Source organism: Pelophylax lessonae, assembly GCF_965119305.1.
Source record: "Pelophylax lessonae genome assembly, chromosome: 8".
NCBI classification, from domain to species: Eukaryota; Metazoa; Chordata; class Amphibia; order Anura; family Ranidae; genus Pelophylax; species Pelophylax lessonae.
In genome coordinates this window covers 274,909,336-274,932,701 of record NC_138775.1, presented here as the reverse complement: position 1 = coordinate 274,932,701, position 23,366 = coordinate 274,909,336, and the positions used below count along the sequence as shown (strand labels likewise).

Sequence of the window (23,366 nt, the reverse complement as noted above, 5' to 3'; positions counted from 1 at the left end):
ATTCATTGCGAACCATTTTCCTGATACATTATGTAAGGCTACGGTTCCAGTCCACCCTTCTTCTTTCTACAGATGCTGAGAAAGCATTTGATAGGGTGGACTGGGACTATCTTTATGCCTAGGCTAGGCCCGAAAATGTTATCTTGGATATTTTCTTTGTATTCTTCCCCGACGGCTCGGGTTAAAATTAATGGTTCCTATAGTGACCCTTTTCCCCTATACAATGGAACTCACCAAGGGTGCCCTCTTTCCCCTTTATTATTTGTTCTTTCCATAGAACCCTTTTTAGCCACGGTTAGAAATAACCCGGACATCCACGGCATTCATATTGGCCATTCCACCCACAAGTATGTCGCATATGCGGACGATATCCATTTTTTTTGTTCAACAGCCCCGTCTTTCATTGCGCAATTTAATTTCTGCTCTTACTGACTATCAATCATTCTCAAATTTTAAAATTAATATGACCAAGTCCGAAATTATGAACATTAATGTATGCGACTTCAATTAGATCTTCTTTTCCCTTCCGTTGGCAATCACATAGTCTGAAATACCTGGGTGTCCACCTTACACCCAAAGTTTCCATGCTCTTCCGTTATAACTACATAACATTGCTCAACGGCATTAAGGATCTTCTCCAGCGATGGTCGTCTATTTCGCATTCATGGCTGGGGAAGATTAATGTTATTAAGATGTCTATACTGCCTCGAATTTTGTCCTTGTTCCAGATGTTGCCGTTGGGAGTGCCAGTAGGCTTCTTTTCCATCCTGCAGGGTTTGTTGTCTAAATTTATCTGGAAAGGGAAACACCCTAGGGTGGCCAGGTCAACCCTACACCACACAAAATCGATGGGCAGTCTAGCTCTCCCGCAAGTGAAATTATATTACCATGCAGTGGCTCTATCCAGGATAGCGGACTTGACATGTACGAGCAATGCTAAGCTGTGGGTCCAATTGGAACGAGATTTGAGTGGGGTTGACATATCCAGATCCCCTTGGATTCCACGTAAATATAGGTCCTTTTCTTCCTCAGTTTCTCCGCTCACTATCTCTACATTGATTATATGGGACTTCATGCACAAGAAATTTTCATGGGACTACAACTCACCACTCATGCCCCTCTTAGGCCATGCTCTGTTTCCACCTGGCCTCATGGACCCAGGCTTTCGGCAGTGGGTACCTAAAGCTGAGCTCCTTCTTCATCATGTCCTCCAAGGTAACCGGATAAAGCCCTTAAGCGCCATCATGCATTCACGACAGCACTCCTTCCTGGATGAATGGAGATATAACCAGCTGTCGAATTTCCTGCGGTCACTCCCTCAGCCCTTACGTAGGCTTTCAGATCTTAATCCTGTTGAGTCCATACTCCACACCCGGCAACAACTCCAACATGCTATCTCCTTATTCTACAAGGCTCTCTTGAACTTGCATTATCCGGATGACCCAGGCTTCCTGCTTAAGTGGGAGCGTGACTTGGCCACTCCACTCTCTGATCCTCAAAAATCTAGGATTCTCCAGCTGGCTCTGTCTTCCTCTTTATCTACAAACCCCATTCCAAAAAAGTTGGGACACTGTACAAATTGTGAATAAAAACAGAATGCTATAAAGAGGAAGTTTCAAATTTCAATATTTTATTTAGAATACAACATAGATGACATATCAAATGTTTAAACTGAGAAAATGTATCATTTTAAGGGAAAAATAAGTTGATTTTAAATTTCATGGCATCAACACATCTCAAAAAAATTGGGAAAAGGCCATGTTTACCACTGTGTGGCATCCCCTCTTCTTACTTATAACAGTCTGCAAACGTCTGGGGACTGAGGAGACAAGTTGCTCAAGTTTAGGAATAGGAATGTTGTCCCATTCTTGTCTAATACAGGCTTCTAGTTGCTCAACTGTCTTAGGTCTTCTTTGTCGCATCTTCCTCTTTATGATGCGCCAAATGTTTTCTATGGGTGAAAGATCTGGACTGCAAGCTGGCCATTTCAGTACCCGGATCCTTCTTCTACGCAGCCATGATGTTGTAATTGATGCAGTATACGGTCTGGCATTGTCATGTTTGAAAACGCAAGGTCTTCCCTGAAAGAGACGATGTCTGGATGGGAGCATATGTTGTTCTAGAACTTGGATATACCTTTCAGCATTGATGGTGCCTTTCCAGATGTGTAAGCTGCCCATGCCACACGCACTCATGCGACCCCATACCATCAGAGATGCAGGCTTCTGAACTGAGCGCTGATAACAACTTGGGTTGTCCTTGTCCTCTTTAGTCCGGATGACATGGCGTCCCAGTTTTCCAAAAAGAATTTCAAATTTTGATTCGTCTGACCACAGAACAGTTTTCCACTTTGCCACAGACCATGTTAAATGAGCCTTGGCCCAGAGAAAACGTCTGCGCTTCTGGATCATGTTTAGATATGGCTTATTTTTGGGCCTATCGAGTTTTAGATGGCAACGGCGAATGGCACGGTGGATTGTGTTCACCGACAATGTTTTCTGGAAGTATTCCTGAGCCCATGTTGTGATTTCCATTACCCGAAGATCACGGGCATCCAGTATGGTTTTCCGGCCTTGACCCTTACACACAGATTTTGTTCCAGATTCTCTGAATCTTTGGATAATATTATGTACTGTAGATGATGATAACTTCAAACTCTTTCAAATTTTTCTCTGAGAAACTCCTTTCTGATATTTCTCCACTATTTTTCACAGCACAGCAGTATTGGGGGAATTGGTGATCCTCTGCCCATCTTGACTTCTGAGAGACACTGCCACTCTGAGAGGCTCTTTTTTTACCCAATCATGTTGCCAATTGACCTAATAAGTTGCAAATTGGTCCTCCAGCTGTTGCTTATATGTACATTTAACTTTTCCAGCCTCTTATTGCTACCTGTCCCAACTTTTTTGGAATGTGTAGCTCTCATGAAATCCAAAATGAGCCAATATTTGGCATGACATTTCAAAATGTCTCACTTTCAACATTTGATATTTTATCTTTATTATATTGTGAATAAAATATAAGTTTATGAGATTTGTAAATTAGTCCATTCTTTTTTTACTCACAATTTGTACAGTGTCCCAACTTTTTTGGATTTGGGTTTGTACTAAAACAGCAGAAATTAACTATAAACTTTTAACAAGGTGGCATTACACACCGTCTAAATTGCATACTATGTTCCCATCTCATTCACCGCTTTGCTGGAGGAATTGTGGTCAAGTAGCATCTCATGCCCACATCTGGTGGACTTGTCCTATTATACAATCTTACTGGGAAGCAATACTCTCCACTATAACCAAGATCACAGGTCTCACTCTACCACGGGATCCTTAGACTGTCCTTTTTCATTGCACTTTAGATTCTCTAAGGGTATACAGTATAAGCATTCCATCATACCTCATCGTTTGAATGCTGCGAAATCCTTGATACCGGCCAATTGGGGGCAACCTGAATCGCCATCACTCCGCTAATGGTTTCAGAAAGTGGACTCAGTGGCACTTATGGAAGATTTAACCTTTATTTCCAAGGGTCATGTGTAATAGAGGTTATAAAATTAGATTCACCTGGATTCAGTTCAAGACCACCCCTGCATTTGTGGATCTCGCTGCTTCCCCTTCACCGGGTGGTCATGCTTAGATGGTTCACTGTATGGTATTTGTATTGTACTTATAGCTATCTGAATATGAGTCCCCGACACCAATATCTTCCCTAATCCCCCTCCCCCTTCTGTATTCCTTTTTTCTCCCTCTTTACCCTTCCGTTTTATTATTTTTTTTTATTTTCCCTTTCTACTCTTTTTTCTTTTATTCATATGCTGTTCTTTATGTATTTATCTTTTAACAGATCTATTACGGGTTTTTGTAATTTCTGTAATGACTTTGGGTTGATGGCTGCATTGCTCATTTTGTTTATGCGGTCCTAGACTTGCAATCAGTTTGCATATTGTTGGTTTCTTATTATTGAAATTTTATTGAACAAAGTGAGTGGGCGGGAGCTGGTGCTCCTGCTCCCCGCACAGTTTGTGCCCAAGTGGGGTGCGGGGGGTTGGTTAGCACAGCCCCAGCTGGCTCCTCATCAATCATTGTCTCATTTGAAGATGCAGGGTTATATGTTGCAGCATTGACTACATACTAGTTGTATTATAAGTAATTGTATACCCTTGAAAAAAATGTTTTGAATAGCTGTATGTTATACTGCTATTTGTTAAATGTTTTTTTTTTTTACAATTTTTTTTTTTGTCCTTGAAAATTAATAAAAATGTATTGAACAAAAAAAAAAAAACCCAAGGCTGCATTGGAACTCTAGCGAACTCTCTTGGATTCTCTCTTCCCCAACTATCTCTGGGGGGGTCAACCGCATCCACCCTCATTCCAGACCTCTGTCCCAATTTTTTTATGGTACAGGACAAGTGGGCCGGACACAGAGCAGAACCAGACATAAAATTAACTCCCACCCAACTCCGGCCAGAACAGGACTAATTGGTTCAACCTGCCTACATGCGTGATATAAAATAAATAAAATTCAGCATGGATGGTGGGAGACCCTAATAATAGACACAGCAGGTGTGCAGACCCAGGAACGCAGTCAGGGATGATAGGAGCCCTTCATAATGGACACATCAAGTGTGTAGGCCTTGGAAATCAGCACAGGGATGGCGGGGTTCCCTCATAATGGACACAGTAGCTGTACAGACCCAAGAACTCAGCGAAGAGATGGCAGGATCCTCTCGTAATGAGCACCACAGATGTGCAGACCCAGAAACTCAGTGCAGGGATGGTGGGAGCCCCTAATTATGGGCACAGCAAGTATACAGACCAGCACAGGGATGGAGGGTACTTTTCCTTATGGGCACATGAGGTGTGCAACTTTGCATAGATGATGAGAGCCCCTTATAATGGGCACGGCAAGGTGCCAAATTAACTTAAAATATATTTTATGAGATAGCTCATGATATTAATATTTGTAATACATCTTACAATATAAAAACATTTTTAGGGTCTATATGAATACATGGATATGTTATCTTGAATGCCCACTGGTCAGGATACTATGTGTCTTTGGAGGCATATGCATTAAAGTTTTTTCCACTTGATTAAAGCCGATTCATGCAGTGTGATGAGGATCATTCTCCACATGTTTCCCATATGATAAATCTGCTCATCAGAAGATATCAGTATATATACAGTATATGCAACCATATCATAGACAAAAGACACATTCCAATCCAATTGGAGAGATCATAAGGGACATGCTGTAGAAGATGGTCCTGGGTCGCTAGGGCTACAATAAATCTACCAAAATCTCGAAATGTAAGAATAGATTGTACGAAGGCTTGAAATTCCACAATAAGCGTAGATCCTGCCGATAATGCCCACACAAGAAGTGGTTTTAACTGGCACCTGGAAGTTACAAAACAGGCCAAACAGGTAGTAAAAAGGGTAGACTATGCCTGCACAATGTATCAACATGGTTGGATTAAGTCACCCCTCAATTTGTAGGTGACAGGTTGACAGCACAAGAGCACAATTGGGAGACAGTTGCGACCCAAATAACCGTAATAGTCTAAACAAGGATCTTCACAGCAAGAGCACTAGGTATTATTTGAATTTAAAAAAATGGATAACACCAATGTTTTGTTGGAAACAGTAATGTGATATATTTGCAGTGACGGTTTTATGTTATCATACTCAAATATCATTACCTGTTGTAAAGGGATTTGCACTTTTATGACTTTTTCTCCGATAACATATCTTATCAGATATAAAATTACTTCCTAAGTTGTACAAACATTTCTCTTTCCCAGACAAATTTCATAGGCTCACAATCATACATCACCCATACCCATATCGGTGGACATTAGTAAAGTGCTCCCTGACACTGGTGGTCAGTGGTAAATGCTCCCTGACATTGGTGGTCAGTGGTAAGTGCTCCCTGACACTGGTGGTCAGTGGTAAGTGCTCCATGACATTGTTGGTCAGTGGTAAAGTGCTCCATGACACTAGTGGTCAGTGGTAAGTGCTCCATGACATTGTTGGTCAGTGGTAAGTGCTCCATGAAATTGGTGGTCAGTGGTAAAGTGCTCCCTGACACTGGTGGTCAGTGGCATTAAGAATAGATCATTGGTGCTACTGGTTACTTACCTGACCCTTAGTCCTGACAGTTATTGTTTATGTAGGGACTATACAGTCACAGTCAGCCGCAGCATTGATCCACAGCCTGGGGGGGATTCATTTGTTGGCCAACAGTGACTGTATAGTTCCAAAGCTGTTGCAGACATACAGTACAAAGCTGACAGATTTCAATCAAAAGCATTTTCTGCTGCCATGTTGTTGAGGACACCATATACTTTATATGTGGTAGACTTACAGTTACAGGTCATTATATATACTTTTGAATGGTGACAGATGATGCCGTTGATACAACTGTGCATGCCCATGCTACTTAGACTTGTGGTCCTCAGCTGCTAAGAGGCTAAATTTATTTGGGTACAGTGTTGCGTGACTAAGTAATTGTCAAACTATCACAGCACTGAAAACTTGAAAAAAGGCCTGATAACTAAATAGTATTTACAATATATGCTGGTGCTCTTAAGCAGCGGTCCCCAACCTTTTTGGCACCAGGGAGTGGTTTTATGGCAGCCAATTTCCCCAGAGCCCGGGGGGCGGTGTTGTTAGTTGTTGGACGGGTTGGGGATGGGATATTCACTGAGTCTGTCCTCAGCCCCCCTTCACATCACAGCCCCCCCTTTATATCAGTGTCCTCAGTTCCCCTTCACATCACAGCCCCCCTTTACATTATAGTGCCCCTTTACATTATTGTAACAGGGACTGCTCTGTAAAGGGGGCACTGTGATGACAAAGCGGGAGCTGGGATGTGAAGGGGAACCGAGGACACTGAAATAAAGGGGGGACTGTGATGTAAAGGGGACTGCTCTGTAAAGGGGGCACAGTGATGTAAAGGGGACTGCACTGTAATGATTACAGTGCCCCTTTACATTGCAGTCCCCTTTATATTTCAGTGCCCCTAGCAATCACAGCCTACTCCATCACAATGCCCCTGCAGTCTCCACCCCCCCCCCCCCCTTTCCTCTCTCCCCTTTGTAATCTTTGCCTTCCCTGCACAGGACTCCTACCTTTGGCAGGGCAGAGGCTTTGCTCAGTCTGGGTGTCCTCTCCCGGTTCCTCTGCCCACCCAACAATGTCATCCTATCAGTAAGGCAGGGGGCGGGAGGAGCTCTCCATTCCCATCTGCAGCTCCTCCTGCCCTGCTAATAGGATGACATTGTCAGCCAGTTGGGTGAAGGAGCGGATACATGGGCATGGCCGCACAGCAGATGGTAAGGGGCATCCACAGTCTGTGATAGGTCCCTGCGATTGCCGCTCACCTTTCACTGTGTGGCCCTGTCATCAACAGTCTGCGGCCTGGGGGTTGGGGACCCCTGCTCTAAATGTTAACATGATCCTCTATGCAATCCAGTGTACCTTTTTTGTGTTACACAAAGCATAAGAAAAATCTAGGAATAAATGCACACGCACCACCTGTTTTATATACAAATAGATTTTATTGTTTTTCTTTTTTTATTTTTTGCACTTGTTCCATGACGTCACCAAATCTGCTTGTCAGGACCAATATTTCTCAATAAATTACAGCTGACTGGCCAGAGTTGCTCCGATGAGATCGTATAAAGCGTTCACCTGTAAGAAAGAAAGAAGATACCATTATTATAGGCAGGCAGACTGAATTATGGGATAGAGTCGGGAGATTTATCCGAATGATTGACGGAATGACAGAAGGGCCTCGGCCAGTTGTCATAAAGAGTGGTGTCTGCCATAAAACAGCACTTAGCTCTGAGTCACATTTTACGGGGGGGAAGGAAGGAAGGGCCTGTAAACGATGAAAAATGTGCAGAAGATACAAAAAGAAATAAAATAATTACAGGAAAGGATTTGCATGCAAGGAATTTATGAGAAGTCTTGTGTGTTTAAACACTTGTTGGCCTAATGGATACATTCAACCTTGTCATTACTTTAAAAAAACAGATGTGGTTCAGTTTATGTATCTATTCCGGGGCTGATCACATCCAGGAGAGGACTGGGCCAGGGGGTAGGGGGGCAATTGCCCCCCGGGCATCTCTGATGCCCCCTTCTGCCACAGATATGCCTAAAGGATTCCTGGTAAAGAGAAGTAAAATGTCCCCACTGCTGACCTACTGAGTGCGGGATGAAGACAAGGACAGAGCGCAGGTTCCACCCCCCCAGCATGGAGCCCCACTGGAGACTCTCCTCCCACAGGCAGCCCCGACTGAGCTGCCCCAGCTCCCCCCAACTGCCCGCTGATGGCCAGGTCAGGAACTTGGATTCAGATAGTAAGTAGAGAGTATCTGGAGCAGAGTTTCAGCCTGGAATGGGGGTCAGGAGGGGGCCTGGAAAAGGGAGCGTGAGAGGGGGGCCGAGTCACTGCACCATGGGCCTCTGGTTTGTACTTGCCCCCTAGGCTGAAAGCTGCCATTCAGCCCCCGATCACATCTAATGCTCACCATACACATTGCAAGTTATAATTGATTCAAATACGAGCGATCTCAAAAGAGCAGCTCTTAACTACGTTTTCTGTCACTTTCTGTCTCGGAGACAATGGTCACCAGAACAAACAAAAAGAGTGAATCTCCCCAGCAGTGACACAGACAGTAACAGAAACCTAACTGTGGCTGACTTTATCTAAAACTAAAAAAGAAAAAAAAACATTAAATACCGAATGAATGTAACAACAAAGATAAAAAGCCTCACCTTTGATGCATCCGAACTTGAGACATTTCTCAGCGTGTACACACTGACTTGTCCATCGCTGTCTCCTATCAGGACGCAGTTTGTGTTCTTAGCGAAGAGCAGTGTTGTGAGTCTCACTCCAGGTTTGGCAGAACTCACAATGATCGGGTCTAATCTGTACAAGACAAAAAGTTCAAAAGCTGAAGACAGCAATCATATATGTATGAATATAGACTCTCTCTAAATATAATGGTGTATAAAGCCACCTGCTCAGTGCTTAAGAGAACCTGTCATATGACTGAAGAGCAGGCTGAAAAAAGAAGGTTATAACGTTAGGTCCATATACAGTATATTTGGACACCGGTACAATTTTCATACTTTTGGCTCTGTATGCCACCAGAATAAAATTAAAACAAAAGAATCCAAATGAATTTAAAGTGCAGACTTTCAGCTTTAATTCAAGTTTTGCCTTCATTAAGTGAAATGCTCAATTGGGTTAATATCAGGTGATTGACTCGGCCATTGCAGAATATTCCACTTCTTTTCCTTCAAAATCTCCTGGGTTGCTTTTGCAGTGTGTTTTGGATCATTGTCCATCTGTACTGTGAAATGCCGTCCAATCAACTTTGCTGCATTTGGCTGAATCTGGGCTGACAGTATATCTCTAAACACTGCAGAATTCTCCTGGCTGCTTCTGTCTTTTGTCACATCATCAATAAACACCAATGACCCAGTGCCACTGGAAGCCATGCATGCCCATGCCATCACACTGCCTTCACCATGTTTTACAGATAACATTGTGTGCTTTGGATCATAAGCTGTTCCAAGCCTCCTCCACGCTTTTTTCTTCCCATCATTCTGGTACAGATTAATCTTAGTCTCATCCTTCCAAAGAATGGTTTTCCAGAACGGGTCTGTCTTTTTTAGATGTTTTTTGGCAAAGTCTAATCTGGCTTTTCTATTCTTCAGGCTTATGAATGGTTTACACCTTGTGGTGAACCCTCTGTATTTACTCTCGTGAAGTTTTCTCTTGATTGTAGACTTTGACAATGGAGAGTGTCCTTCACTTGTCTGGGTGTTGTGAGTGGGTTTTTCTTTACCATATAGAGGATCCTGCGATCATCCACCACTGTTGTCTTCTGTGGACGTCCAGGCCTTTTTATGATGCTGAGAGCTCACCAGTGCCTTCTTCTTTCCTCAGAATGTACCAAACTGTTGATTTGGCCACTCCTAATGTTGCTGCTATCTCTCTGATGGATTGGTTTTGTTTTTGAAGCCTTACAATGGCCTGTTTCACTTGCACGGACAGCTCCTTTAAATGCATGAGCAATAGATTCTAAATGCACATACTATAATTAGAATCAACTCCAGACCTTTTACCTGCTTAATTGATGAAGTAATAATGAAGGAGTAGGCCAAATCTGGCCATGAAAAAGCTTTTGATTCAATTGTCCAATTACTTTTGGTCCCTTAAAAAAGAGTGTAGGGCTATTCTTAAGAGCTGTAATTCCAAAACCCTTCCTCCGATTTGGATGTACATCCTCAAATTAAACTTAAAAGAGTGTGCACGTTCAGCTCATATCCATTATATAACTATACCTTGAACATGTTTTGGTAAGTACCTAAAAAACTTAAATTGTGCCTGTGTCCAAATATATATGGACATAATTGTATATAACTTTTAAAATGCCCAAACAACTTTAGTTGCCAGCGGTTTAGACATTAATGGCTGTGTGTTGAGTTATTTTGAGGGGACAGCAAATTTACACTGTTAGGGCTCTTTCACACGGGCGTTCCGTATGTCCGTTTTTCATCCCATCCGTTTGCGGATGAAAAACGGACATAATGTATCTCTATGTAAATACGGATATCAGCGGATGACCATCCGCTGACATCCGTTTTTCGTCCTTTACGTTCAGTTCAGTTTTTTGGAACGGAAGAGAAACCTATTTTTTCTTCCGTTCAAAAAACGGAACGGACGCAAAAACGGATGTCAGTGGTGTCATCCGCTGACATCCGTATTTACATAGAGATACATTATGTCTGTTTTTCATCCGCAAATGGATGGGATGAAAAACGGACAGACGGACCGGATGACACAAGTGTCATCCGTGTCCGTTTCAAAAAAAAAAGGACCTGATCGGGCAAAAAAAACTGAACGCCCGTGTGAAAGAGCCCTTATACAAGCTGTACACTCACTACTTTACATTGTAGCAAAGTGTAATTTCTTCAGTGTTGTCACATGAAAAGATAGAATAAAATATTTACAAAAATGTGAGGGGTGTACTCACTTTTGTGAGATACTGTAACTAGTGTGATGCAGTTGAAAGAGTGAAAACTGAAGTCAATGAAGGAGTGAAGCAGTGAGTTTATACATTATCTTCTCACCAGTTAGGTGTTACCATTTTACTGCACATGGCTTCATAAACAAAGGGATTGATTTACTAAAGGCAAACAGACTGTGCACTTTGCAAGTGCAGTTGCACCAGAGCTTAGTAAATGAGCTGAAGCTCTGCTGACTTCCATCATCTAATCATTGGCATGCAAAAATGCTGTTTTTTTTATTTTCCTTGCACAGTCTATTTGCCTTTAGTAAATCAACCCCAAAATGTCACTCTTTCTAAACAATCAATAACAGATGACTTACGTGCTGACACCCAAATCCCAGATCTCCACCCTATTCTCATTTACTGCTCCAAACACTAGCGGCGAGGTCGGAGACCACATGATGTCATGGACGGCATTTGTTGTGGCCGAGAATGTTAAGATAGGTTTCAGGATGTCCTGACGCCACAAGTGAACACACCAATCTGCTGAGCAACTGAGGAACACGTCCGGGCAGAAGGGAGACCACGCCAGCTTATAGACTGGACCCTGAAATATGAAGAGACATTTAGACAGACAGTACGTATTATCATAAGGAATTTGCTGCAGTGATGGATATAACAGAAGAACAGACCAGTTTGATTGCTTTGGGTGCCGCTCACAGTAGAGGTGAAAGCATATCCCTGTGTCCCAGATCATGGGGTGCAAGGTTGTCATAGTACCAATCCAGGGGGTTAGTAAATGTAAGAAATAAAGGATCGCTGCTATTCCCGAGCGGCCTCAGCCTACATGTATCCACCAAAGCATACTCGCTGATGCATTTCGTCCCGCCCACTGGGGCATAGTCATAGGGTCTCAATGACTAAGTCTCAGTGGGCAGGGCGAAATGCATTATCATGGTTTTGAGATATGTAGGCTGAGGCCGGTCTTTATTGTTTATTCACCTGGGCTGGTCAGGAGTGAAGATCAGACCTGCCCAAACTTTGAAGGTCAGTGCACTGTTGTTTCAGATATGGGTGGCTCCAGAGGGTTGAATTCAGAGTCCTGCATATCTAATAGTGAGATGCCCATCATGGTCTCCACCTCTGCCACCCCGTTATAAAGGGTTTTACGACTCTTGTATTGAAAATAAAAGGGAAAGGACATGGGATTCTAAGATCTCCTCATAATGACCAACTGGCAAACTAGAAACAGGGGCAGATGTACCATTTATGTACTACAGGGCCCTCTGGGATTTAGAGGTGTATTTACATGCAATATGGGACCTAGGCATTGTTCAACTTAAACATAAGGCAGGTAAGATGCTCTAACTTTTCTACTGGTCTGTAATATTAAGTGGTATTGAGCAGAGTGACTGTCCTTCATGTCTTGCCTGAATGGTGCTGAGATATGTAGAAGACTTTTCATGTTTCCTCTTAATGCTTTTTGGGGTGGGAAGTGAAGGGTTTGTTCACTAATGGCACTTTTCAACTGCAAGTACCGGCTCAGCTCCACTCGGCACTGCTTGGCCCAGCTCGGCTCAGTTTGCTTTTCCACTGCGTGGTATGAGTCAGAACCTTTCAGCACTGTATAGGCTCTACTCGGTTAGGTTTGCTTTTCCACTAAGTAGTACGTGGGTGGGATTACAACGATTCTCTGACCAATCAGTGGCTAGTAGTGACAAACAATCAATGCTGCATGCAAAGGATTGTGGGATATGGTATAGGTACGGCCCGCTTGGAACCCCAACCGAGGTGGTACTGTTTAAGCGAGCCGTACCATCATGTAGTGGAAAAGCTCCGCTATACCAAACCATACCGAACCGTTCTAACGCGTACCATGCGGTACCATGCAGTGGAAAAGCGCCATAAATGTCCACAGTTACATAGTATAGACCAGACCAGGACATTACAAAGATTATTCATACCAAAACCTCTATTTCTAGCTAAAATGTAGAGAGGGAGGCCAAAAATGGACACTTTGCTGACTAAATCCGTTACCAGCTAGGAACACAGAAATGTATAGACATTGTGCAATTCGTTTCGTTCCGAATCAAAATTCGGACACATTTTTCGTTGTTTGGAAATTCAGATGTATCCGCATTCCGAATCACAGTAGTAACAAGTGTAAATGAATCCTCCGAAATAACTACACAAAATTTGTCCGAAATAAAATTCAAATCCGATTCGAATTTGATTTGAATTTGGAAACAAATATGAAATGTAAACATATTGCAATTCTTAGATGTAAAAAATTTGACAACCGCATTGAATCAAATAAAAACTTCAAATTTTAATTTTCCTAATTTGGTGGAATTTAATTCAATTCAGTCAAAGTAGGAAAATTCGAATAAATAAAACGAAGCTAAAGAAATTCCTGAAATTAATTTAATGAATTTACCTAAATGAAATTAGGTAATTAACTAATTTAAATGAAACATAACATATTTTTTTGGGGCGGCACATATCTAGTAATTTAGACTGTGTAACAATGATCAGATCACCCATCATATACTCTTCCCCAGAAACGTGCAAACTTATCTGGGGCTGTTGACACCCCCAGCAATTTGCATATGTCAGTGTGAACTACCTGCAAGTTGAGTGCGATGTGGGAACCTGCAGTGGATTTGCAGGGTTCCCGTATCGCGTATGTGTGAACCGGCACTTCATGCAGCTTGCATATCTGCTAGCTCAAGCCGCATAACCACATGGCTTATTCACAGTAGGGATCGACCGATATCGGTTTTTCGTTGCCGATACCGATATTTTGGCCATCACATATCGGTATGGGCCGATATTTTGTACATCCTATGTCAGGGTCCGAGACTAGTTTTCTCCTCCTCCAACCATTAGGTGGTGATGCTCATGCAAGGGTAAAATTACGTCACATAGCATAATTCCATTTACAAATGTTATTGAATATGCCACTGACATATGTACAAATTAAAGATATATGCAATTCCACATTAGCAGATCTTCCAGCATATCTCTCACCCACTTACCATAAGTGATACCCGGGTGATACCGCTCCGCGCCTGACCACGCACGTTCCGTCCGGCATACGATCTCGGGTGTCACTTACGGCAAGTGGGTGAGAGATACTGATCTGCCAGCAGATCTGCTAATGTGGAATTGCTTATATCTTTAATCTGTACATATGTCAGTGGCATATTCAATAACATTTGTAAATGGAATTATGCTATGTGACGTCATTTTACCCTTACATGAGCAATATTTGGAATATCTGTAATATCGGCCAGTTCCGGGGCCGATACAGATCTATCGGCAAAAGTCAATATCGGCCCTCGATATACCTTGCCGATAATCGGTCGATCCCTAATTCACAGTCAACAGGCCTCAGCTCCAGTGTTATTGCATTTTTACAATTCTTGTCCCTGCCCTAGGTTGTGACTGAAAAGAAAAGAGAGAAGCAGCAGACTGATGTGCTTATCTCTATCCTCCTTTTAGCACAATGGATTAGCTGCTTGTGCTGCTTCTCCCTCTCCCAATCTAATCTCTGTTGTACAAGCACTGAGGCTAATACCATATCATATTCAGGTCTTTTCACTGTTTGCATTTAAAATAAATAATGATGTGTTAATGGAATCACAGCACAATAATGTGTGTATTTTATATTTGCCCAGAGTTTCTCTGTAAACTACCAGCAACCCTTCCTGGCAGAAAGTATTGGTATTTTCAGGATAAAACCTGTATCAGCATGCAATGCTAGACATAACTCCAGAGTATTTACATTTTCATACAGGTAAGAATACGAGCCAGTCATTAGGGTAACAAAAACGGAACCTTCCAATTTCTAAACTGATTTACAAATAATGTTTGGAATGAAATCAGCCTTGTAAGAAGAAGGCAACCTATAAATCGTACTCAATTAGTAGCAAGGAAATCCAATTTTCTAGGAACAGGGCCTGACCGTTCTCCATAAAAGCATCATCAAACTCATGTGTCATTTGCTAATGATATAGATTGAATCATTAGTAACTGATACGGCACCAAACTGAAAGATATCTCATCCAATACAGAAATCTGGAAGAGATAGGGGAACCTAGAATCAAGGAATCTACTGATAATACAGGAATCTGGAAGAGATAAGGAACCTAGAATCAAGGAATCTACTAATAATACAGGAATCTGGAAGAGATAGGGGAACCTAGAATCAAGGAATCTACTGATAATACAGGAATCTGGAAGAGATAGGGGAACCTTAGAATCAAGGAATCAAAAATTAATACAGGAATCTGGAAGAGATAGGGGAACCTAGAATAAAGGAATGTAATAATACAGGGATCTGGAAGAGATAGGGGAACCTAGAATAAAGGAATGTAATAATCCAGGGATCTGGACAAGATAGGAGAGCCTAGAATAAGGGAATCTATTAATAATACAGGAATCTGGAAGAGATAGGGAAACCTAGAATAAAGGAATCTAATAATACAGGGATCTGGAAGAGATAGGGAAACCTAGAAAAAAGGAACCCTTTTAATAATACAGGAATCTGGAAGGGATAGGGGGATGTTGAATAAAGGAATCAATTAATAATACAGGAATCTGGAAGAGATAGAGGGACGTACAATAAAGTAATCTTTTAGGAATCTAATAAAATAAAGGAATCTAATAATAATACCGGAATCTGGAAGAGATAGGGGAACCTAGAGTAAAGGAACCTATTAATAACACAGGAATCTGGATAAGATAGGGGAACCTAGAATGAAGGAATCTATTAATATTGGAATCTGGAAAAGATAGCATGACTTCTCCTTTTGGCCAATCGGGAAACGGGTCTCAGGATCTGCTTCCTGTTTGGCCAGGAGGAGAATCCGTGTGACAATAGCGAATATTCATTCGCTTTTGTCACACAACTGGGCGAGCCCAGGGCGCAGTGCTCTGCGCCCGAGCCCACCCTTTTTTGAAGCCTATTAGAGCCTCTAATCACGTGCTTAAAAAAAACAAAACAAAAAACAAAACCCATTGGAATCCATGCGTCCGGCGCCCTGCATATAGATTAGGGAGTCGGATGCATGGGTGGGGGGGCAGCCCCCCTGTGCCCCCAATGGACGGGCCGCCACTGGTGAAATCAGAGTAAACAATTTCAATAGAGGAGAGGAGTCTGTACAACTGTGCAAGACTGAAGGGAAGAATGGAGTTAGGTTCTAAGTCCCAGACAAAAGAGCACCAATTCATAGTTTTTAAACTGCTAATAAAGGGTTTTATTTATTAAAACTGAAGCGTGCAAAATCTGGTGCAGCTGTGCATAGAAACCAATCAGCTTCCAGGTGTTATTGCCAAAGTTTAATTAAACAACCTGAAGTAAGAAGCTGATTGGCTGCCATGCACAGCTGCACCAGATTCTGAAAGCTCCAGTTTTAGCAAATGTCCCCCACAAATTCATACTTTTATAGAACAGAAGAGTAACTGAAGCCTGATTACAGCATAGGGATCCCAATAGACACACAGGAAATCTGGAGACACGACATATAGCTGGAGGTGATCGGGATATTGGACTTAGCCAAGTATAGGAGTAACAAAAATTCTCACCTTATGTGCCTTGTAGGTATCCAAAAACTGTTCATTGTATGAGCAGGAACACTTGTGTATGTGACCCTCTTCAGTACCAGCAAGGTAAATATTACAGTCCTAGAATAAAACACAAAATTGTGTATTCTCTTCCCTACACGGATTGATTCACTAATGTCAATCAAAACAGTTTTGGTTGTAACATTAAATGTGTATTTCAGTAAAACTTGAAACTGAAACCCTAAAATACATAGACTGTGGTCTGCCTGCCCAGAGCTTCTAGTTTTTTATCATGGCATTGCAATTGCCTTATTTCTGGTAATCTTGGGTCCTTTGAATGCAGAGGTTGGGTATTGCCATGTAAACCCTCAAAGGTTACATCATCACACTGATGACATCATCGCTTGGCCCTCTTTTCTCACTCTCTTCCTTTATGCTAGACCTGAGCAAATTGCGGCCCCAGGGCCACATTCCGCCTTTTGGTTGTCCCTACCTGGCCCTCGATACCCCAACTTTCAGCATACCTCCCTGAGCCTGTCAGTGTCCTCACTGATTTAATCCTATAATGCTGCACTACTGCGCTGCAATCGTGTCCATTGTACGTGGTTGTAGCACCGCCCCACTGAACTCAATAGTTGGGTTTGGCAAGCGGTGCCACTTGTCAAACCCTTCAGCCCAGGTTAAAAATGCAGCGACTTGTTAACAGCCCCATCTGGCTGTTTTTTTTTACAGTCTGGGTGGGCAGCTGGAGGGCAATAAAACCACTGTTTAGCTGCCTGTTTTTACTCCCCACCCCTCCGACTGCCCATCTGGAAGGGACCGATTTCATGAGCTGCTTACCTATTATTCCTAATTTCAGGTGTTTGTTTTCTATATGTTTACCTACTTACGGAACTTCCCAGGTCAAAAATTAAGATTGAGCAGAATTAAGTTCAGCCTCCACAACAGTCCCAGGTTATCATGTGGTTTCTTTGGAAAATTAGTTGCCCACCCCTGGTATATGCGCTCGTCCCCTTCCCTCAATATAAACCCCAGCCTCTCCAATCTGTTCCTGGCTCTGTCTGCAATCAAGTGATTGGGCAAATACTAAATCAAACCAAAGCACACCAGATTGCGCAGAAGATCTGATGCGGTTAGATTTCATTTTGCAGATTTTTATATAGCACCAATGGATGTACTAAGTTGACAAGGACTGACACTACAGAGGAGTGCTACAACGTACCAGGTGAGCACAATATGGTTGGTCAAGGGCGTGCATGGGGTGTCCCTTGTGTTGGGGTGGGCGCACAAGTCAAGGAAGGTATTTAAACGTCTTCCCTTATGGTAGATGACGCTGTAACTTCTTGGCAGCTATCTTATCTTTATAGAGTGCTTGCCCAACTTCTGGACTGCCTGACTCCAAACCCTTTTGCAGACTCTGCTTGTTCCTGATCATCCTTGCTTTTCGCCTGCCTTGAAACCAAGTCTCCTTGTCTGCTGCCTGCCTCGACCTCCGCCTGAACCCAACCGATCTGACTGCCGCCATTCTGTCTCCTCATCATATCCTCCTCGTTCCTGCTAACCACTGCCGCCATTGGTGACATCTTGCAGCAAAGTAGCTGGTGGCCTTGCGAGTTGCTCTAGTAAAGTGAAAACACGTAACATTGTGGCTAACCTCTAAGGTCATAAAACACAACACAGCGCAGGGGAAAGCAGAGATCTTTCCTCTGGTATCTGATCATATAACAAAATTAATTATCTGCTTGGTTGCTGTGGGAAACAGCACTAATTTCTTCACCCATCAGTACCACTCAGTGTGACTCTGTGACATGCAAGTGCATCTTATCAGCCCATACCACAGGAAGGAAGTCAAAACACATCCCAGGAGCCTGCCGGGAGATGAATGCTTCCCCTTTTATCTCTTTCTCTCCAGAGGATTTTTTTGATCGGTCGCTTCCTGTGCGCTTTAATCTCATCAGATCTGCCAAAAAAAAAAAATGAAACTATGTGTTTAAGTCAATAGCAAAATTATGATACACATCAAGGCTTGCTCATTTGTCATGCCTTACAGAGTAACATGATACAAAATAGAAATGGGAGGTGTACTCAAATTCCGCTTTGCCATCAACCCGCCACAGTGCTGGATATCAGCGGTTCGCCAGGCGGTTTGCTGTAATTTTGTCCAATCAGGGATAGCAAGATTGTTCATCCCCCAGAAATGTATACTCACCCATTGGAACTCTCTTGTCACATATCTGCTCATTCAGACCCTTTGCTCTAGTGTTCTAACAGGGTAAATTTTCGAAGTATGGGGACCAGGTGCTCTTCCCTATGTGACAGCGCTCAAGACTGATCATTCAATCACCATGACACCATCTGACACCAGAGTATAACCAGGGAGAACTGCTGCAGAGGGGAGGCTGTGAGGGAGTGTGGATTGGTGAATATACCTTGTTGGTGGGGTGGCCCTGAATGAGCAGGTAACAGTATCTCTTTAACCATTATATGCTTGTACAGGGGGCTCCTCGCCCCTCATTAAAATGTGTACAGACCTTTGTGAAATCTGAAACACTGGCAGAAGCCTTGTGGAATGAGAGAGCATTTAAAGTAGAAGAAGTAAACCCTTGCATTATTGCACATGTGCCAGAGTATATTTTCATAGTAATGCTTACCATGTAGATATTTTTGCATGAGGAGCCTCAGAAACACTGTTTTATGCACCAGTTATCGCTGGGGCTTGAGGCTTTAGCAGTACATATAGATCCATGGTCATGCCCACTGCCAGCCCCGGTACACATCTCCTGTTTAAAATAGGATACTTTTTAAGCACGTATACCCCAACATACAGTGTATGAAAAACAAAAACAATATTTTATTGTTACAATAGTAATAAAAATCATCATAACCAAATCATTGGCTGACTATTGTAACAATAAAATATTGATTATTTTACATATACTGTATGTTGGAGTACACCTGTCTAAAAAGTTCTATAACTACCAAATAAATTCTATGTTGGTGATGGTCTTGGCACATCAATGCAGCCATAGGCCACATCTCATTGAACTATTGTTCTACATATCCCATGATGCACTGCACTGGCATTATTCAATGTGTATGCGTGCTGAGGATTTCTGGTACCTTCTACAAATGACAATAGTGAAGGATGGACATAAGCATGAGCTGCTGCATGAACCCGGAGTCTCAGTCAACCTGCTGGCATAAACTTAGAAGGCTTGACGTGCTGGCGCTTGTAATCCCATGTGAGAATGCATAGAGGGTGGATACAGTAGTCCAACAGGGAGATAATCGAGATTGAATTTGCCACTGTCACACAAAAAGTGCAACAGTGAGATTTTAAGAATAAAATGATTCATTAACGGAAAACGCATGAAGTCAGATACATATTTTAGACCGGAAAAAGTAATACAAACAATATTGATATTTGTCATTTGGGTTTAGTATCTTTCCTTACCGCTACAGTCCAGCCCCTTTCGGATAAGCCATCTTGAAATCCTGCCATCTGCACATATAGACACTAGGATCTCTCCATTATCTTCCCCCAGGGTGTTGTTATCCTGTTCGATCCACTTTAGCTGCCAAACTGGACATGTATGTTTATTGGGATTATCACTGATGGAAGGAAATAGAAAAGAGACTCAAATAAAGCAAGAGTACTAAGTCTCAGGAACCATCACTGTTCCAAAGAAAGAGATATCAATCTTTTGTAACATTGCCCAACCTCAGCAAAACCATCTCCATAACAGCCCATTTGGCCGACATGTATTTTATTAGTATGATGGTTAATTATATTTTTACTACAGGATATGGCAGTCATACCGATATCACATCTAAGCAAGATTGCCGAATGGCATTTAAACCTTTGAAGCTAAATTCCAAGAAGCCAGGGAGTCATTCTGGCCACCTCTGTAGGGGAACATTCTTCCCACTTACCACCACCAATGTAAAGGACATTTTCCCAATGACCCTTGACAGAATAATCTTACCAGGGGTTTCCTGAACACCTGATAATTATGTCAAGGATTCCTCTGGGGTAAAAAGGTTGCAAAAGGCTGGCCCAGGTCACATGATCGCTAGTTACCAGCAGGATTGTGAATATTTCATGCAACTAAAGACTGCTGAAACAACATTATTTGCAATAAAAATGACCCTGTCTGGTAGGCTTTCACTGGTGAGAAAGGATCAACATGGCACAAGCAGTAAGCAGAGCCTGCATAGGTAATGAACAAATATGGATATTCCTAATACACATATTATTACACATCATACAGTACATCACTTCTAAGATAATTTGAATTGAGCTCAATAAAAAAATCTACAGTCCCTCTTTCTATACAGACATTCTACCATACCTGCTGTCTAGTACGGGGACGTCATCTTTGTTCTGTACATTGTAAATTGCCACTGTGCCATCATACATCCCAACAGCCAGAAGATTTGGAGAGGCTGCTGAAAAATCCACGGCTGTGACCCCACTTTCACAGTGGAATATCCTCTCTGGCCACTTAAAAAAAAAAAAGCAATGACTAATAAGAACACATGACAAAAATACTGCACCCAAAGAGACACTGTAACCTGCTAATTCAGGGAAAAGTGACCAAGCCCATTATCCCCAGCAAGGTACTGCCCCCCCTCACATAGCAGTGTTCAGGCCTGGCAACTGGGAAAGTTGTACAGACCCTGAAAGTGTCCATACTGGCAGGAGAGCTTACTGATACACCCAATAGTAGGTCATCATCACAAAGCATTTACTGTATGAAGCTGTGTTCCAGTTTACAGTGCTCCCCTTCAGCCGACTAGTAGAGGATAGAGTGCTCACTTGACATCTAGGAGCATCTATTCATGATAAAGTGATTTGCATGACGCAAATAGACTTTTGTAGGTGCAATATCACTCTTTTATATTTGTTTTATTAAAAGATCTTCTGTGCTGAAAAGCGGCCCCACTAATTTCATTCTTTAGCAGCGATGTAAGTTGTATTAATGACTTTATCTGGCATTTGTTGATCTATCAGTTTTCTTGTATGAATGAACCACTGTTTGTACACTTTGACTTGTTCCTTTTATAAAACTCAATAAAAATTATTTCACTAAAAGATCTTCTGTGCTATTCGCTTTACTTTGGCTTTTGCTTTCTACTTTCCTCAGCGAAGTTGCCTCCTAAAACTGATGAAAGCCATTTACTGGCTTCATGTTGCACTCATATCTGCTATCATTATTAATTAGGTGTGAAATTCCTTTTAAAATGTAACGTTCAGGAGGCAAAAGATTACTTCTCACAAGTGTGTGTGTGAAAATGTTATCTTGAGCTATAGAGGTCTGTAATGAACAGGCTTATTTTAGCAGAGCGGATAAGGACAGACAAGCAATTATGCAAAAATAATCTCAGCAATCCAACTGCTGGCAGAAAATTACTCAAAAATATTTATAGACAACATATTAATAAAAAATAAAGATAATATATATAAAACCAGTATACATTCCCTTTAACTGCAGCAAATAAACTAAGTTTCCATGTTGTCTTTCTGCAGGGTGTATAAGAGCGACTGCCATTGCTGGTGTCTCTGCAGGTAAAATGCTCCTCATACACCAAAGGTATAAAGCAGGGATCTTCAAACTATGGCCCTTCAGTTGTTCAGGAACTACAATTCTCACATCAGTGTCATGTCTGTGAATATCAGAGTTTTACAATGCCTCATGGGACGTGTAGTTCCAGAACAGCTGGAGGGCTGAAATTTGGAGATCCCTGGTATAAAGGAGTGGATTGCACTCATCTGGAGTAAACAATAAGATTGAATTATTTCGTTCTTACTGTTGTGTTCTTTAGTGACCAGCAACAAGCCAATCCTCCTTTTTGTTCTTTGAAGCCAAACTGCCCATAGCCAACAGCCAGGAGATCCTGAAAGGTCAAATAAATAGATAAATGAAGGAACAAAGATGTAGAAGTTTTAGAATGTACGACACAGCTAGTATATAAGCATAATGGTGTTTCTACTAACCAGGTTTTTCTTATTCCATGATGTGCTGCTGACGTTGTGTCCCTTCGTTTTGTCACACACAAAAGACCACAGTCGATCTAAACTGGGAGATGTCACCTTTGTTATGACTTCTGTGTCACTGGTAGTGTCCGGATCTGTAAAATATAGGGCATATTTCAAACATTGTTAGGAATAGTTGTTGCAATGAGACAGGTGAGAAGTTTGACAGTCTTGGCCTAGATAAGAATTTTTATGAAAGAAAAAGTTTCCAATTTACCCATTGGAAGATTGGAATATGGGAATTTTTTATGTGCAAACAAAACCAGTGTCCATTAAACTCAAATACAATTTTATGTATACATTAAAATGCAACACAGTTAAAAGACTATAGCCAATAGAATCACCGAGTCCATTATATAATACAAATTCCAAATCTTAGTGTATTGACGCATTTTGCAAACAAATTGCTTCCTCAGAATTCACTTACTTGTGATGTCTTAGGATGTGGTGAGTAACAGACAATCTAAATCAGGGGTGTCCAAACTATAGCCCTCTAGCTGTTGCGGAACTACACTTCCCATGAGGCATTGTAAATCTCTGACATTTACTGACATAACTAGACATGATGGGAATTGTAGTTCCTGAACAGCTGGAGGGCCATAGTTTGGACACCCCTGATCTAAATGAAGATCTCAAAATCATAGGACTGATAATAAGGTACAATAACTAAATAATATAGTACATCAAGACTCATGCCAAATATCAATATAAGCACTTCTTTAGACTTGCATA

At 41.9% G+C, this 23,366-nt stretch overlaps 1 protein-coding gene across 1 annotated transcript in view; it reads right to left on the bottom strand.

Moving 5' to 3' along the window:
- Window positions 1-7,575: 7,575 nt before the first annotated feature.
- Window positions 7,576-23,366, bottom strand: part of DNAI4 (dynein axonemal intermediate chain 4) — a 52,378-nt gene continuing 36,587 nt past the window's right edge. The window contains exons 9-17 of the mRNA XM_082265253.1: window positions 22,596-22,729; window positions 22,409-22,495; window positions 20,950-21,101; window positions 20,052-20,209; window positions 18,433-18,557; window positions 16,619-16,717; window positions 11,410-11,636; window positions 8,784-8,937; window positions 7,576-7,694 (exon numbers count right to left, since the gene is read on the bottom strand). Coding sequence (XP_082121379.1) covers window positions 7,644-7,694; window positions 8,784-8,937; window positions 11,410-11,636; window positions 16,619-16,717; window positions 18,433-18,557; window positions 20,052-20,209; window positions 20,950-21,101; window positions 22,409-22,495; window positions 22,596-22,729 — 1,187 coding nt within the window. The 3' untranslated portion in view covers window positions 7,576-7,643. The remainder of the gene's footprint in view (window positions 7,695-8,783; window positions 8,938-11,409; window positions 11,637-16,618; window positions 16,718-18,432; window positions 18,558-20,051; window positions 20,210-20,949; window positions 21,102-22,408; window positions 22,496-22,595; window positions 22,730-23,366) is intronic.